At 42.8% G+C, this 15,633-nt stretch overlaps 1 protein-coding gene across 2 annotated transcripts; it reads left to right on the top strand.

Annotated features, from left to right (window-relative positions):
- The first annotated feature begins 234 nt into the window (after positions 1-234).
- On the top strand, positions 235-15,303 carry ccka (cholecystokinin a). 2 transcript variants are annotated; one of them, XM_080215216.1, is made up of 3 exons: positions 235-315; positions 6,774-7,019; positions 14,813-15,302. In XM_080215216.1, exons 2-3 carry the CDS (start codon positions 6,776-6,778, stop codon positions 14,947-14,949), a joined length of 381 nt encoding a protein of 126 aa, XP_080071342.1. In that variant the 5' UTR covers positions 235-315; positions 6,774-6,775; the 3' UTR covers positions 14,950-15,302. The 2 variants fall into 2 exon arrangements, with proteins under 2 accessions (XP_080071342.1, XP_080071348.1); XM_080215222.1 differs by lacking the exon at positions 235-315 and adding an exon at positions 319-384 and having other exon boundaries at positions 14,813-15,303.
- Positions 15,304-15,633: the final 330 nt, after the last annotated feature.

The following is a 15,633-nucleotide window of genomic DNA, read 5'->3' as shown; positions in this document are numbered from 1 at the left end:
CACCATCCCCTCCCTCCCTCCCTCCCTCCCTCATCATCCCCGTCACTCCCTCCCTCCCTCCCTCATCATCCCCATCACTCCCTCCCTCATCATCCCCATCACTCCCTCCCACTCTGTCCAAATTGGAGTTATCCTCTGGCGTCACCGGCTCGTCAATCTGCCTTTCGTTAAAAAAAATTAAACCACGTCAGTCCCACAGAGATCACTCCCTCCCCTCCCTGAATTATAAATAGTCGCTCTTGCGATGCAGCAGCGAGTCTGTCTCCCAAAAAGACGCAGGTTCAGTTCCAGGAGCAGCAGCTGGACCCAGTACGGGTAGGATTCCTTTTAGCTTCTCCTGTGAGTGTGTGAGGGGATCTCTATCTGCAAACCTCTTGTTTAGTGGTCAGTAAATCAGCTTTATTTATTATAAAACAAGCATTCTAATTATATTAATGATAAATATTATAATCTGTTATATTCTTCAATTATTTAAAGTTCTGATATTCTAAAAACATTTTAGTGGGGTGAATATTAATTTAGAAATTGGGCTTCCTCTGGCTAACAGAGAATTGTAACGCTGTGGGAAATCGCTAACTTATTTTCGTCAAGAAACAATTGTCAAGCTCGCTAACCCTTGAAATGATTTCTGCCCCTAACTTTTTGGCATTGAAGTTGTATTTCTCTCAACATGAAATTCTGTACCGGGTTTGAGTTGAAGTTATTCAGGAGATGGAGTTAGAAAGGGCTGGCTTGTGAAGTTTGGAAACTGATATTCTTCTCCCCTGAGTTCGGACAGAGTTTTTGGAGCTTTCGTTCGCAGCGAGGTGGAACAATCAGCGGGAAGGAGGGGGGAGAGAAATTGTTTCCTTTAAGTAACTTAAGTAAGCTGAGAATTTCACCGGGCTTGTCACCACTCTGTAACATATGCTCTATATTTTGTTCCATCGGAAAGCTAAGGTTTTGAGTTTATTTTGTTAGTGTCATCATCTTACATTAACACTGCAATGAATTTCTGTGAAAATCCTCCAGCTGTCACATCCGCTGCCTGTTCAGGTACACTGAGGGAGAATTTGGTATGGCCAATGCACCCTAACCAGCACGTCTTTCGGATTGTTTTAAAAGTTTATTTATTAGTCACAAGTAGGCTTACATTAACACTGCAATGCAGTTACTGTGAAAATCCTCCAGTTGCCACATCCGGCGCCTGTTCGGGTACACTTAGCATGGCCAAGGATCTCAGGAGTGAACAATTTGAAAAGGATAACTTGAACTGAGTTGGCTATTATCGAAGAATCTTTAACCTCCCCCACCCCCTCCTCCACTGGCTTTTCTTAGTCTCTCTTTTGCCGACTTTTCTATCTGTTCTCCTTTCACCCATGTTCACCCACCTAAGTTGTCACCCATGTCTAGGCAGTGTTCTACCTGACTTGCAGCCTGGGTGAGCAGGGGTGTGGAAGGAGTTCTGGGTGCTGTTGTGAGCAGTGGAATTCGATGATTACCTGACTTACTCAGCCGACTGTAATCGAACTGACTACACAAAAAACAAATAGTGTGAGGATTGTCCCCCTCAGTGCCTGGGGTTCACATCAGAGGAGTGATCTTCGACACTTAGGACAGGTCTCTGCCTGTATTTGAGAAGCAGTCAGCTCAACCCCAAGCTGTCTTTTCCTAAGGCTTTGGCTGGGCTCACTATCAGGTAAATGATCTTTAGACTTTTTCTGGGGGGGAGGGGGTGGGGGTTGGTTTAGTCAAGTCTGTTTTACCCAGTGTCTAGTGAAACTCACCTCCACATCCACTGGGTTCTGCTATTGGTGATTTTTTTTTGAGAAAAGTAATTGCTGGATAACTTCATTACCTGTCCAATTTTCAAAATGATCTGTGCAGATGAGGGAGACAACACAATCTATTTTGTCATAAATTCTACTCTTACATCCTCCCTATTCTGCCGAGGAAGCTCGGGTTTTTTATATATGTATGTGTATATCCTATCGTGTGTGTGTGTGTATATACGTATGTATACAGATATATAGATATATATGTGTATGTATATAAATTCTATATTGATATATAGAATATTTCAGCAGGTGGGTTGAAAGAAGCCAGGGATGGGCCATACAGGAATTCGATTAGACAGCTAATTGGGTAATCAAACTTACTGACCACGCAAAAGACAAGTTAGAAGTTGAAATATAATTCCTCACAATTCGTAATTATTGTTTTTGCTGGTTAAGGATATATAGATTCCTGGGCTTGAGCCCATCACAACTGGTGTGATGGAGTTGCTAAAATGTTGGATGTAAATCCACATACACAGGAAAGATCAGAATTGTGTGAGATTCTTTCCACCCCTCCACCCCCATTCCACTTCCCTATCCAATAATCTGCATCTATTTATCAATATAAGCAACAAAATGAACACTTTCCAATAAAGCAAGTAAAATCCGTCTGTTCTCAGCCTCTTGGCTAAGATTGAGTCCATGATCAGGTGTAATGCCTGATTTTGTCAGCTTGGATCTTGTTTATCTCTCTTTGTGGGGACCTTGAGTTACATTCAGTTTGAATTGTTTTTATTTGGAGCAAGCAAGGAATGGATTAAGGGTCCATTTGGCACGTTGGCTTTGTAATTTTAAGAAAGGAATAAAAACTGTTTCTCGGTTAACTTAATTTCAGCAAAACGCAATCTGTTCAACTGAATTTAATCATTGCAACAAATCCCGTTTTTAATGCTGAAAGGGATTTCTTTGGGATAGACCATTTTCTGCTGGTCTATTATAATTATCAAGTGATTTACTATAAACCCCATCAATCGCTGTATCTTCCAAAAAGACGCTCTCCGGAAAGAGCAGGAACTAATAAAGCAGCAGCAGCACCACCATAACTTGGATCTTACAGACAGGGAAAATAGAACCTCAGCCCAGCTAGGCAATAAGACTGCACGCCAGACAGATCCTCTCTATGGTAAAACTCTCCAGGCATCTTCCCACTGCAGGTGAAGGAGATGAAACATCTATACTTTCATATAACATAAAAACAGTACACTGTGGATGCTGGAATCTGAAACAAAAACAGAAAATTCTGGAAAATCTGTTGACAGCATCTGTGAAAAGAGAAAGAATAAATAGAGCCAACATTTCAAGTCTGGATGACCCTTCGTCAGAGCTCATGGCAAAGAAAATAGGATGAGATTTATACTGTAAGGGTGAGGGTGGGAGGGGGTGCTGTCTGTGTAGTTAACCAAGATGTAATTGACAAAAAGACAAGGGGAATTTAAATTGCGGTGATAAAGGCTGAGAATCATGCTAATAGCGTCCATTAAGAAATCGGAATGTGTAAATGGCAAAACAAAGGTGCACAGCATCAAAGGATAACCCGAGGAATGTGGCAGATGGCCTTAGTGGGTGAGGGTGGGGGAAACAAGGTGGAAAACAAGATTTAGAAGTGGACAAATGAAACGACAGAAGAAATTAAAGTTAAAAATACACTTTCACCTTCTCCCTTCCCAGGGTGACAAACAGTCCTACAGATGAAACAGCAATTTACTTCCACTCCTTTCAATGTTAGTGTACTGTATTCATGGTTCAGGGTGCACCCCCTTTTACTAGAGGCAAACCAAATTCAGATTGGGTGATCATTTTGTGGAACAAATCAATACAGAGCGTGTCCCCTTGGTTGTGATCGCCTGTAATTTTAATTTTCAGCTCCTCCCCCACCCCCCAACCAGCCATCAATATTTATAATTTGCAATTTATAGACATTTGCCATAATTTTGCACAGACATATTGAAGGCTATGTGATTATAAACTACAAAAAACAGGAATGTAATACTGTAGCTCTTATGGCAAGTGAAGGATTTATCTAAATTTTGTGGCACAATTTCTCTCGGTCCCCTTGTTCTAATATCACAGAATAGTTTATTTGAAGTAAATATTTGGACACTTTAGTACCATGCTGAAGATCAGTATTCACTCAGGATGGTTTTATTTACACTTTTGCAAGTAAATGTATTTTTAAATATGCAAACTCATGTCTTAGTCCTCATCCTCTGAAACAGTTCTATTAAAGCTTGATGTAATCTCAAAGGACAGCACCCATCACGCAGATAGACACTTCCCAGTCTTCTAGGCTCAATGCTGAATTCAACACTTCCAAGTGATAACCACTTACCCCATTATTGTGGACAGCAGTTGTTGGTAATAATTCTGCGGTTGCCATTTACACCTCCACTAATCAGAGAATCCCTACAGTGCAGAAGAAAGTAATTCAGCCTATTAAGCCTGCACTGACAACAACCCCACCAAGGTGCAATCCCTGCAACCCCCTGTATTCACTCTGATGCTCAAGGGGCAATTTTGCATGGCCAATCCATCTAACCTGCACGTTTTTGGAATGTGGGAAGAAACCGGAGTACCCAGAGGAAACACATGGGGAGAATGTGCAAACTCCACACAGACAGTGATCCGAGGCCGGAATTGAACCCAGGTTCCTGGCGCTGTGAGGCAGCAGTGCTAACCACTGTGCTGCCCCCTAAACTCTGCTATTTACACCTCCTCTAGACCCTGCCATTTATACCACCTCTAGACCATTTACCTTACACCATTTATCCCTCCGCAGCGCTGGTACAAGGCATTAACCTGAAATATTAACTCTGTCACCCTTTTGACATATAGATGTAGTCTGATCTTGCTGAGAGTTTCCAGCATTTTCTGGTTTTTATTTCAGATTTTCAGCATTGGCAGCATTTTGCCTTTGAGCCAACAGAAGTATTCACATCTGCTCAGAGAAATGTTCTGCTTGCAGTGTTGTCCTGTGTTTTCAATGTTAGGACGTGTTTCACTTTGTGGTGCTTTCACTCTGCATATACTGGTGAAATATCCGCCCTTTTGGTTATATTGTTAGACAAAAGCAGGGAATGAAGGATAACATGGATTCGTATCTGTGTGTTCTCACTGTGTGTTCGGATCATGGCTCGCTTGTCCCCTATAGTGATATACTTTTAGCCAACTCATTTATCTCGATGGTCATGCTGCAATGCAGAACGTTACACAAGTTGGTCAATTCACTGTGAGAAATGGAGTTAAGCTAATGCCCTATTGAGATCCATTCCAGGAAGCATTGCTGTACATTTTCACACCAAGAAAGCAATGGCCCTTCAAGAGCTAATTTGGAGATGGATTGCACATCGCCTTGATCATTGTATTTTCTGCATAGGTTTGTGCTAACTCGGTGTTGCTGTACAAGAGTTAGATTTGGCATTTAGAATCATAGAATCCCTACAGTGCAGAATGAGGCCATTTGGCCTATCGAATCTGTACCAACAGAACATCTAACCCAGACCCACCACCTGTCCAATACCCATAACCCCATACATTTATCCTGCTAATTCCCCTGACATATCTTTGGGGCAATTTAGCTTGGCTAATCCATCCAAACTGCACATTTTTGGAGTGTGGGAAGAAACCAGGGCACCCAGAGGAAACCCATGCAGGTACAGGGAGAATGTGCAGACTCCGGACAGACAGTGACCCAAGCTGGGAATTGAACCCGCGTTTCTGGTGCTGTGAGGCAGCGGTGCTAACTGCTGTGCTGCAATTTAGTAATTGAAAACCTGGCCAGTTGTTTGAACAGTTTAAATAGATGTTGCATTCTATTAAGCAAGTTTCCCTTGTGGGACCTTGCTCATTGGAGACAGCTTAAGAAATTTCATTATGCTTTTCCAAGGTTTTTTAAGGAACAGAAAATTGCATGGAACCCTCCCACAATTTCCAAATATCGACATCTGGTATTTGAGGCACTGGGAGAGGAGCAGTGTAATTTATTCTGCATTTAACACATCGGCATTTGACATTAGTTGCTGTTGATGCCCTTTGTTGAAAATATTCCAATCCCTAGTGTTTCAAAGAGCTTAGAAAATACAGAGAAAACAGCCAGCCATATACTGTAACGTCACATTCAAGGATTGAATCAAACTGATACTTACAGGTTTGTCTAACTCGGCTGATAAATTAGAATAATAAAATCTTAACTCTACCTTCAAATAACAGTTCAGGTTTTAAGCATTTTTTTATTCATTTGTGGGACATGGGTGTCACTGGCTGGCCAGCATTTCTTGCCCATCCCTTGTTGCCCTCGAAGGTAGTGGTGAGTTGCCTCCTTGAATCGCTGCAGTCTATGTTCTGTGGGTTGACTCACAATGCCTTTAGAGAAGGAATTCAAGGATTTTTACCCAGCGACTGTGAGGGAACGGCGATATAGTTTCAAGTCAGGACAGAGTGGCTTGGAGGGGAACTTGCAGGTGGTGGTGTTCCCATGTATCTGCTGCCCTTGGCCTCCCAGATGGAAGTGGTCATGGGTTGGGGTATCTCGATCTTCCAGGTGCAGTCTTTATAAAAGGCTGTTGTAAAGGAGATAGTTTCTGATGACAAAAATATTTGTAGCAAATAGTATATAGTGAGCAAAGATGTGCAGGTTAGGTGGATTGGCTATGCTAAATTGCTCCTTAGTGTTAGGGGAATTAGTAGAGTGAATACATGGGGTTACGGGTGAGCGTTTGGTTGGAATAGTTGTTGGTGCAAATTCAATGGGCTGAATGGCCTCCTTCTGCACTGTAGCAATTCTATAAGTTAATTCAATTATTCAGTAAATGTTAGCTGTTATTATCTGTTGTGTTTATCCTTAACCCCAATTTCTCCTTGATAGCCCATTGCGAATGGGTTAACAGTTTGACTGCTTAAAACTGATGTGTGCCTAATCGAGGTTTCACTGCAGCTTGTCCACATTTCCTTTCGTTCCAGCTATGAACAGTGGAATCTGTGTGTGCGTGTTTCTCGTGGTTCTCTCCTCGGGCTGCATTGGCGGGCTCATCAATGGGTCTGATGATGGTGGTCCACTCGGAAGCGAGCTGAAGCAAAGCGTTGGCATGCACAAGAGGCAAGTCCGGGAAGCCCAGTCCACTGACCAGGTGAAACCCTTCCACAGCAGCGAGCAAAGAGCCAACTTGGGAGCTTTGCTCACAGAATACCTCCAGCAGGTCAGGAGAGGTGAGTTACGCCAACCGCAAAATCAAACTGGCAACTTGCTGTGACGTCAACCCTTTCTGTAATCACTTACAGAGTACGAGCAATTTAACATATAAATGATGGCGTTTTTGTACATTTTAACCATGTAGATCCCAGATAAGTTTTTACAGCCCATCAATAGAACTCAACAGCTCAGAATATCCGGTCCCCAAATCATTGGAGACTGGACATACCTCAAAAGTTACCCCTAGAGATTTCTTGGGAATCCTGGTGCAATGACTACATGGGAATTTTCCAAGAGATTTAGACTTCCCGCTGGGCAATTCTCAACCATTCACAGCCCTCTGAAAAGGTCTCCTAATCTTAGAGTCTTGAGAGTTTGGACAATTTCAACATGCTTTCCTGGATAGTTAGAGAAATATTAAACTGAAAAATCCTGGTTTAACTCTAGGGTAACAACCTGTCCCCTGACCTCACACGACTCACCCTATCCTCTTACCTCACTCAGACTCATTCTCTAACATACTGAATGGCTATTGAAATATTCTGAAACTTAAGCATCCTGAAAGATAGATGCGCATATTCAAACCAGCTGTTGGGACACCCATTGGTTGGAGATATTAGTTTGGCACATTATTGAGGGGGGGTGGGGGCTGGAATTCTATGACCTTGCTCATCGCAAAACTGTAAAGTGCCTCCTGAGGTCAATAGGCCTTTTCATTGTCCACCCCTCGCCTGCTCCAATTCCTGTGGCAGGCGGGATGGTAAAATTCGGGCCTACAGCAGTTGGTGGATGAACAATTTAGTCAGGGTGTTGGAGTGTTCGGTGCTTCCCTCAATGCATTCTCTGGAGAAAACAGCAATAATTTTCTTTTTCTCCAGAATCTGCCTTTGGCCAAAGAATGCATTACAATGATAAAAAATAATCCGATTAATACTTTAAACAACAGTGTTTTAGTCTTTGTTTAGCCAGTGGGCAAGGGTTAGGGTATAATTCCAACGTTTGCGTTTGTCCCCTTGTACGTTAATATTCACATAATCTGTTGATGTCTGTTTTTTTGTTTCTCTCCTTTTGAGGTTTACAGAAGCATAGAACTGATCTAATCCTACCCTCTAAACTTCCTTTTTTTTTGTATGCTTGTCTGGAAAGCGACAGTTGGACAAGTTTTCCTGACATTCCAACACCCAGCTCCATCATATGCAGGGCATCTCAAACAGGAACACGTTGTTTGAAGCCTCGGATTAATCTAATCCATTCCAAAAAGTTTGGAGACTGGGCTTTAAAACTTTGACCACAAAATGTCCAGCACCAGGAGCCAGGATGGCACAATGGTTAGCACTGCTGCCTCACAGTGCCAGGAACCGGGTTCGATTCTTGGCTTGGGTCACTGGCTGTATGGAGTTTGTACGTTCCCCCCGTGTCTGTGTGGGTTTCCTCCGGGTGCTCTGGTTTCCTCCCACAGTCCAAAGATGTGCGAGTTAGGTGGATTGGCCATGATAAATTGTCCATTAGCGTCAAGGGGAGTAGCAGGGTAAATGTATAGGGTTACAGGGATAGGGCCAGGGTGGGATCAGTTACGGTGCAGGCTAAATGGGCCAAGTAACTTCCTTCTGCACTGTAGGGGTTATATAAGCCAACAAGAGTTCCACAATGGGACAAGTCCATTTGGAGTGGAGGAGCACATGTATTTATATGTAATGCCTTCATGACATTTTAGGGGTGCCCTTCTCCCCATGGAAATGCACTGAATGCCAACCTAGAAGCCAAAATATTCAAGCATACAGGGGCCAGAATTTTCTGATCATTCATCCCCCCAGCAAGGATGGAGAATTTGACGCTCAGCCAAATCTCTGTTCACTGCAGTGGGACCAGAGAACCCTGCTGGCATGAACAGCCAGAGAATCTCTCCAAGGTTGTCCAAGCGTAAGGTTCCTTGAACATATTAAAACCCCCCTCCTTCCAAATTTGCCATAAACTAAGTGGGGCATGGCCACAAATTTTACAGGGTCTTACTGTGGTATAACCAGTGGTCCCAAAGAGGGCAGTTGGATGCCAGCGATGAAAATGCAAGTTACCTTCCTTTTAATTACATAAATTAATGGGAAGCCAGTTGGAGTAATGAGCGTTCCTCTTGGCTGCTCAGGCTTGTCACTGCCTCCGTTCAGCTCCCCAACAATCCCCACCCCAGACTTACCTGCTAAGCTTTGCATAAAATCATAGAAATTCACACAAGGATTCTGTTCAGTCCTCCATGGCTGTCTCAGCTGAGGAACAGCTAGCCAAATGCTTTGTAACAAGTTATAGAAAATCATTGATATATTAATAGAATTATGGAGAGGGATTGGCAGTGGACTAGTGACCCAGAGTAATGCTCTGGAGACCCAAGTTCAAATCCCACTACTGCACGAACCCATTGTCAATTGTTGTAAAAACCCATTTGGTTCACTATTGTTCTTTAGGGAAGGAAATCTGATGTCCTTACCTGGTCTGGCCTATGTGTGACTACAGATTCACAGTAATGTGGCTGACTCTTAGCTGTCCCCTCAAGGGTGATTAGGGAAGGCCAATAAATGCTTGCCCAGCCAGTGACTCCCATGTCCCATGAATAAATGAAAAAAATCCAGCATTTCCAAGTAGACTTTTTAAATGTCATGAGGACTTCTGCTTCTCCAATCCTTTTTCAGGCAGTGAAGTCCAGACCCCTCCCACTGTCTCGATAAAATGCTTGCCCCTCAACTTCCCTCTATTCCTTCCACCAGGTATTTTAAACAGCAGCTTGCCAATTGGACCAGTTGACATTGCTGATGCATCAACTAATGAACCGCACCAAGAAGCCTGATTGGTGTCCGTAGTTCATCAGCTTATGTGGATGAGTTCCAACTTGCCTTAGCTGTTGTCTTCAAGCATGCATCCCCTTCATAAAGCCTGCTTTGTGTCGGTTTCCAGCCTTAAAACCCATTTTTCAGCCAGAAAATCTAATGACCCAAATAGTCCAGACCAGGGTCGCAGAGTCTTGCAGCATAGCAGAAGCCCATTGTATCTGGAATTCATTAAGCACCTATCTATTCTAATCCCATTTTTCAGCACTAGGTCTACAGCCTTGTATGCTATGGTATTTCAAGTGCTCCTCTAAATGCTTTCTTAAAATGTTGTCAGGGTTCTTTCTGGCAGTGAGTTCCAGACTCCCACCACCCTCTGGGTGAATAACATTTTCCTCAAATCCCCTGCTCCTTATCTTAAAGCTATGTCCCCTGATTACTGACCCCTTTACTAAGGGGAAAATGTCTTCCTATTTACCCTACATCCCTCATAATTTTGTACACTGCAATCAAGTCACAGCTTTCTCTGCTCGAAGGAAAACAACCTCAGCCTAACCAGCCCCTCTTCATAACTCAAACACTCCAGCCCAGGCAATGTCCTGGTGAATCTCCTCTGCACCCTCTCAAATGTAATCACATCCTTCCTATAGTGTGACGACCAGAAAAGCACACGGCACTCCAGCTGTGGCAGAGGACGCAGTACAAAGGAAGGAGCAGGTGATGTTTATCCATCAAACATTTCCTCAATGTATGATGGATGGAATCCCAGTGTGAGAGATGCTGTAGGTCTTTCTGCTGTACCTCTCGAAGTCTACATACAGAGAGATATTGTCATGGGAGACAGATTTCTGTTTCTAGATCCTCCCATCCTCCTTTCTAAACAAGTGCCAAAGCTTTGGGCAGCACAGTGGTTAGCACTGCTGCCTCACAGCACCAGGGACCCAGGTTCGAATCCCACCTTAGAATCATAGGATTCCTATCGGATTCAACCCATCGAGTCTGCACCGACCACAATCCCACCCAGGCCCTATCCCCACAACCCCACCTATTTACCCTGCTAATCCCCCTGACACTAAGGGGAAATTTAGCCTAGCCAATCAACCTAACCCACACATCTTTGGACAGTGGGAGGAAACTGGAGCACCCGGAGGAAACCCACGCTGACATGGGGAGAACATGCAAACTCCACACAGTCACCAGAATCAAATCTCGATCCCTGGCACTGTGAGACAGCAATGCTAACCATTTCGCCACTGAACTGCCCTAGGTTCGGACGTGTGGAATCTGCACATTCTCCCTGTGTCTGCATGGGTTTCCTCCGGGTGCTCCAGTTTCTTCCCATAATCTGAAAGATGTGCTGGTTAAGTGTATTGGCCGTACTAAAATTCTCCTTCAGTGTACCCAGACAGGTGCTGAAGTGTGGCATAAGAACATAAGAAATAGGAGCAGGAGTAGGCCATCTAGCCCTTCGAGCCTGCACTGCCATTCAATAAGATCATGGCTGATCTGTCGTGGCTCAGTTCCACATTCCCGCCCTCTCCCCATAACCCTTAATCCCCTCTCTCATCAAAAACCCATCAACCCGCGTCTTAAAAATATTTAGCGAGGCAGCCTCCACCACTTCAACGGGCAGAGAATTCCAGAGATTCACCACCCTTTGAGTGAAGAAGTTCCTCCTCAACTCCGTTCTAAACCGCCCCCCCCTTTATCTTGAGGCTGTGCCCCCTAGTCCTACTATCCTTTCTGAGCGGGAAGAGTCTCTCCACCTCAACTAGGGGAGGTTCAACTAGGGCATTTTCACAGTAACTTCATTGCAGTGTTAATGTAAGCCCATTTGTGAAACTAATAAATAAACTTTAATTTCTCTTCCCTGCAACAGAATTGCTATGACATACTGTGTTGTGAAGTCATTTACTTCCATTAAAGTAAAACAACCAACATGTTTGATATGGAATTCTACTGCCATTTTCAAAGTATCTTTGCAATCAAAAGGCTTTCCCGTTTGAACGATGAAAGAGTGGCTTGTTTCTATTGATGCTAAATACGTGACTGAATTACAATTGCGCCATCTGGTTGGGACTAAGTAATTTTTGTTTTATATGTCAGTAAATTGTGAATGCAATTTTCTGGGATCGTAAACACATGGCTAATCTGCTTGATATTTCTGACAGCATGCAAAGTCATGAGGTAATTGGATATCTTTTCCTCGGAAGTACTGGGCACAAATGCTTCCACAATTCTAGCTTTTGAAGCTTTTAATTAAAAATAGACAAAAATACCATTCTGGAGAAGGTGAACACTTTTTACATTCTAACAAAAATGTTAATTTTGTTTTTAAGAAATCACTCATAAGTTAAACATCTGACAGCCTGTTTAGGAGAAGGCTGATTCTACATGGCTTTGAAATATGGGCAATTTAAAATTAAATTAGACCAGAAAAATTGTACCAGATAGAAAAAATATTACATAATCTATAAATCGATAGCATCTCAAGTTAAAATAAGTAGATAAGTCTCAGGCATAAACTTCTGTTTTACAGGCGCAGGATAAATATTGAATACAGGAGTGAAGCCAAACCTAAGATGAAGACGACAGATTAATTATTGAAACAATGCTAATTTATAGTCTTCTGATTAAAAATAAATACTGCAGGGCCATTTTTCCCCCACGTCTGTGATCACCTATGTACATTGTAAAATGGCCACTCTCTCTGCCAGTGTAAGTCCTGAGGAAAATTTATGTTTCTAAGGTCCAAAAGCACGTCTAATATTTCTGAAGGCAAGATTAAAATAAGGTGTGAATCTAATCTCCACAGCTGTTGGCCAATAGACCAAATCCACCCCACATAGAATCTTGAAGTTGGCCAACCCCTCAGCTTGCCCCCGTGCCCGCCTGTCCCCTGGCAGGCACTGCTAAAACTGTTAGTCAATATGGTACAAGTCATTATGTGTTAGCACGTTGATTCTCTCAAAATATGGCATACTTCATGAAATATTTGACCAGCTCTTCCAGCACGTTCTCTCTCCTGCAAAATTCTCCACTTATTCCCCACCCACCCTTCTTTAACCACACTATTGAAGAGTGATCTGCTTCACCTAACCACTTGCTTCTCAATTTACCTTCTCTTTTTCAAGCTTGGAGTCGTGAATCTTGGCCTTTGGTCTTTCACCTAAGGTTCTCAAATAGAAACAGTCCCTGGTGGCTGGGAGTTGTTTTGTAATGGATTCTCTCATCTCAATTACAGTTTCTCATGTTAGGGAATCATCGTTTCCCCTTTGATTACAGCGGTTCAGATTGAGAAATCACTGGACAGGAGCAGCCTGGACCTTATCACGCTGACACAGGGTCTTGGCATTCTCATTTGCTGTATTACACAGTGTGTATTTATGCATCAGATTATTTGTAAGAAAGGATATTTCATAACTACATTGCAGAGGGGGCCCAAATGGCCAATCAAGCCTGCACTAACAACAATCCAATCCAGGCCCTATTCCCGTAACCTCACATATTTACCCTGATAGTATCGGGGGATTAAGGGGCAATTTTGCATGGCCAATCAATCTAACCTGCACATCTCTGGCCACAAAAAGGCAATTTTGCATGGCTAAACCACCTAACCCGCACATCTTTGGACTGTGGGAGGAATCCAGAGCACTCAAAGGAAACCCACACAGACACAGGGAGAACATGCAAACTCCACACAAACAGTCACCCAGGGTCAGAATCGAATCTGGGTCCCTGGCATTGTGAGGCAGCAGTACTAACCACTATGCCACCCATATTTCATACCTGACGAACAGGCTCAAGATTAAACATGCCTGTGTTGTAGCAACAAATAATTTATCATTGACACTTGCCTGATATCAACTGTCTAAGTGAATGGGTTTTAATTGAGTTAAAACCTTGTCTAACCTTCAGCAATCTGAAGCAAGCTACCGCAGAGTTAGATTAAAACAATTAATTCAATTAAAATCTTGTCTAATCTGCGACACTGTGAAGTAAGGTACCACAGAGTTAGATTAAAACAATACATCAGGCTATTCTTGTACAACATTGCCTTTTATTTCCCATCTTGTTCCTCTAACAGTTTCCAATCAAGGCTGTTGATACAGTCAAATTGTAATGCGGTAAATTCAAGACTAACTAGGAACACGGCTGAGCTCCTTAAATCATTTCAGCCATTCCTGCTGGTTAATAGACTTGCAATGAGCAGGGTTTGAATCTGAGTGCAAGTGGTGAAAGTCTGCTAAACTGTTAACCCATCACATTTCCCCACCTCTTTTGATTGCCTCTAAATTATAGAATCGAGAAATGTCTTAGCCTCAAAGGTTTGTGAACAGTTGGAATTCTCTACTCCAGAGTACTGGATGCTCATTCACCATAAGACATAGGAACAGAATTAGACCACTCGGCCCACCGAATCTGCTCCGCTATTCAATTATGGCTGATATTTTTCTCATCTCCATACTCCTGCCTTTTCCCCATAACCCCTGAGCCCCTTATTAATCAAGAACGTATCTATCTCTGTCTTAAATATACTCAATGACCTCTACAACCTTCTGCGGCAAAGAGTTCCACACATTCACCACTCTCTGTTTGGAGAAATTCCTCCTCATTTCTATTTTAAATGATCATCCCTTTAGCCTGAGGTTGCAACCACTGGTTCTAGTTTTTCCTACTAGTGGAAACCTCTCCACGTCCACTCTATCCAGACCTCACACTATCCTGTAAGTTTCAGTAAGATCTCTCCTCATTCTTCTGAACTCCGACGAGTACAGACCCAGAGTCCTCAACCATTTCTCATACAACAAGAAGAGGTAGATAGATAGCCAAGGGACTACAGGGAATAATGCAGGAAGGTGGTCTTGAGTTGGAAGATTGGCCAATAATCCTGTTGAATGAGAGAGGGTTTCGAAGGGTTAAATGGCCTGCTCCTGGAATTTGGATTAAGTATAGCATACAGCAGATCTAGTTTCATTGTTTGTTTTCCCCAGGTTCCTTGGGTAGAGACACCCTCGTGGTACCCAAATTGCGGAACCTGGATCCCAACCACAGGATAAGCGATCGGGATTACGTGGGATGGATGGATTTCGGTCGACGCAGCGCGGAAGAATATGAATATTCAGCGTAAACAAAACACGCATTCCCACTTCTGTACAAATGAGAAACTTTAATTTGGTGTTTTAAGGATTCGTGTTTTAAATTCTATTTACTATGGTACTTAATGTGAACTTGTTTGTAAGATTGTATGATGCAATATATAGATATATATGCAGGATTTTGCAGTCATCTGGTTAAGTCCAGTTTCTTATTAATATAAATGATACAAGGTTAAAATAATTCAGCATCTCATCTGTCAACGTTCAGTACATCACAATAAAAAGGAGCAAAACAGAAGCTTTGTTTCACGTTTTAATAATCTGTGATAAAGAAATTGGACACAAAGGATGGGTGAGAGGGTGGAACAGTGAGTAGCACTGCTCCCTCAGAATGCCAGGGACCTGGGTTGGATTCCAGCCTCGATTGTCTGAGTGGGGTTTTGTTTTTGCTTAAAGATGAGAGTTATGAGTCTTGGGGAAAAGAAATGTTTCCATATTAGCCATCCATTGAGAACATCAAACTCCCTCTCACTAACTATAACACAGACTCAGTCTAAAGGTCCTCTAATTCTCTCTCGCTCTCTGCCCCTGAACACTCCCAACTATATCACTGGGACATGTTCCCCTTTGATGTAATGCCAAAGATTATCTGTTTCAGAATAGCTCACAGTGGGAAGGAGGAACAAAGCCAAATACTGTAGAACCAGTAGAACAAA

This window comes from Carcharhinus amblyrhynchos, chromosome 2 (genome assembly GCF_965287045.1).
Source record: "Carcharhinus amblyrhynchos chromosome 2, sCarAmb.v2.hapA, whole genome shotgun sequence".
NCBI classification, from domain to species: Eukaryota; Metazoa; Chordata; class Chondrichthyes; order Carcharhiniformes; family Carcharhinidae; genus Carcharhinus; species Carcharhinus amblyrhynchos.
The sequence above is the reverse complement of the archived record's forward strand: the minus strand, read 5'-3'. Positions and strand labels throughout refer to the sequence as shown.